The 2,228-nt window shown below is 30.2% G+C and overlaps 1 protein-coding gene across 1 annotated transcript; it reads right to left on the bottom strand.

The window, feature by feature from the left end:
• Window positions 1-982: 982 nt before the first annotated feature.
• LOC140958168 (zinc finger protein 1-like) lies at window positions 983-1,411 on the bottom strand. The gene has a single exon (XM_073415526.1). The coding sequence runs from the start codon at window positions 1,409-1,411 to the stop codon at window positions 983-985; it is 429 nt and encodes a 142-aa protein (XP_073271627.1).
• Window positions 1,412-2,228: the final 817 nt, after the last annotated feature.

Here is a 2,228-nt window from a genome sequence, read left to right as displayed (position 1 = left end):
TATATTANCCCGTGTATGTAATGTTTATAAAATGGACGGTATATGCACGAATTTATGCACTTCCATGATTGCTGGAATTGAATAATAATATATTATATACGTACGAGTGTTTTTTGAAAATTTCATGAATCATATTGATATGTATATTTATCTTTTTAATGAGAATATTAAATCATCATTTACGTTCTTTATGCAAAATATAGAACAATAATTTATATTAATCATCATTATGGTCATTTTCATTAATTAATCACTTCCATAATCTTGTCTGGTTNATTGAAAATTTCACGAATAATATTGATATGTATTTATTTTTATAATGAGAATATTAAATCATCATTTACGTTCTTTATGCAAAATATAGAACAATAATTTATAATCAATATGGTCATTTTCATTAATTAATCACTTCCATAATCTTGTCTGGTTATTTAACACATACGAACATTTTTCTAACAGTGACATATCAATTACCAAGTGGAATATTGTGTTTGTACACCCGAGCTTAGTTTTCAAATGCAAATTTTAGTGATAATAGCTAAAATGTTCCTCTCGTTTACCTATTTTATGTTTGGTCGGTAAATATCCAAATTTGAGTTTTGATCGTATAAGTTAAGTTGTGTTTTTTTTTTTTGGTCACATCGTCATTTTCTGACTTTACATCGTCAATCTGAAAAAAAAAAAAAAACTAAAACCAAAACATAACATAATTTATCGAACCAAAACCTAAATTTGAATACTTAAAAGATTAAAATATAAAATAGACAAACTTTGAGAACTATTTTAGCTATTTTCCCAAATTTTAATTAGGATTTTTTTGAGTTTTAATACATATATGTATACACACATAACGAGAACAAACAGAAATTAAGGAATTTTTGAAACATCGACCAATGAAAAATAAAATTAATTAATAACAATCTTTTGGAATTTAACTGGATAATTGCTGCTACATAAATTTCCAACAATTATTGGTGAGAAATCAAAGTTTTAATGACAAATCAAGATGGTTAGGCTCTTCACATGCTCTCTGATCAGGATTGAAGAAATCATTAACAATCAAGTCATCATCATAATTAACATCATTTCTCACAGACTTATGATCTGTAGGACCATGAAGATCAAACCCAAGAACTCGACGCAAACTACTCGAACTTGACCCGAAGCCGACCGGGTTCAAACCCGAGCCCAAGTCACGCCTCGCCGAGCTCGATTCTCTGCTCTTCTTGGCTAGGGTTCTCTCCAGTTTATGAGCATTTTGATGACCTCCTAGAGCTTGTGAGCTGTAAAACTTCCGTCTGCAGTAGTTGCATGAGAAAACCCGCTGTTCGGTAGGGCTTAAAGGTGGCGATATGGATAATGAATTCGGAGAAGAAGGATCAAGCACTAGATCTAGGTTGAGCGTATCCATTTTTCTTGATGATAAGCTCAGATTAAGAGATGTTTTGGGTTCATAATCCATGATTTGTGCGATCGAACGGATGATTGATAGAAGATGAAATGGTGTGGATTAGTGCTTGTTTTGTGGAGGAAAAGTTGAGTGAAGCAGAAGCATTATTTGAGAAGTTAGCTGCATGAAACTGAGGCAGGCTTGGAGGCCGATGTGCTCTATATTTATATACACACGGATAGTATATCACAGTAGAAAAAGAATAATTATATATTCTGTCATTATTATTTGAGGTAAAAATCGTTTTTGACTCTTTGTGGTTTTTTTTTTCTATATGGTGAAATTTCAGTTTTAATCTACTGTCTTTGTATTTTTTTTTTACTTTTGGCTATTAATTCATCCGACGTAACACTGATCTAACGCTTACATGTTGCTCATTTGTGCAGTAGGTTACACTAATATTCTTAATAAAAAGAATTAAATTGCAAAAAAACAAATGAAAAACACATTATTGATAATTAAATAATTTTACAACACAGATGATCAAAATTGCAAAGAGTTACACATTTAGAATGAAAATTTCAATTTTCATAGGTTACAAATTATATTTATTGAATTTCGTATAATATGTAATTAATTTAATTAACGAGATCCTACAATGTGGGTTTAGTCTTCACTCTATATCCAATGATTATCATAGTCCAAACATGTGAGGTTCACGTTCGACTCAACATAATTTTTTTTTTAATGCAACGACAGTCGTTGGATTTACCATAATAATAATAATACACTTAAGGTATGTTTAATTAACATTTAATGGGCATTTGTCGTACATGTT

Source organism: Primulina huaijiensis, chromosome 2 (assembly GCF_012295235.1).
Source record: "Primulina huaijiensis isolate GDHJ02 chromosome 2, ASM1229523v2, whole genome shotgun sequence".
Lineage (NCBI taxonomy): Eukaryota > Viridiplantae > Streptophyta > Magnoliopsida > Lamiales > Gesneriaceae > Primulina > Primulina huaijiensis.
The sequence above is the reverse complement of the archived record's forward strand: the minus strand, read 5'-3'. Positions and strand labels throughout refer to the sequence as shown.

Coding starts and splice junctions, on each gene's coding strand:
- LOC140958168 (XM_073415526.1), bottom strand. CDS start 1,411: ATGGATACGCTCAACCTAGATCTAGTGCTTGATCCTTCTTCTCCGAAT.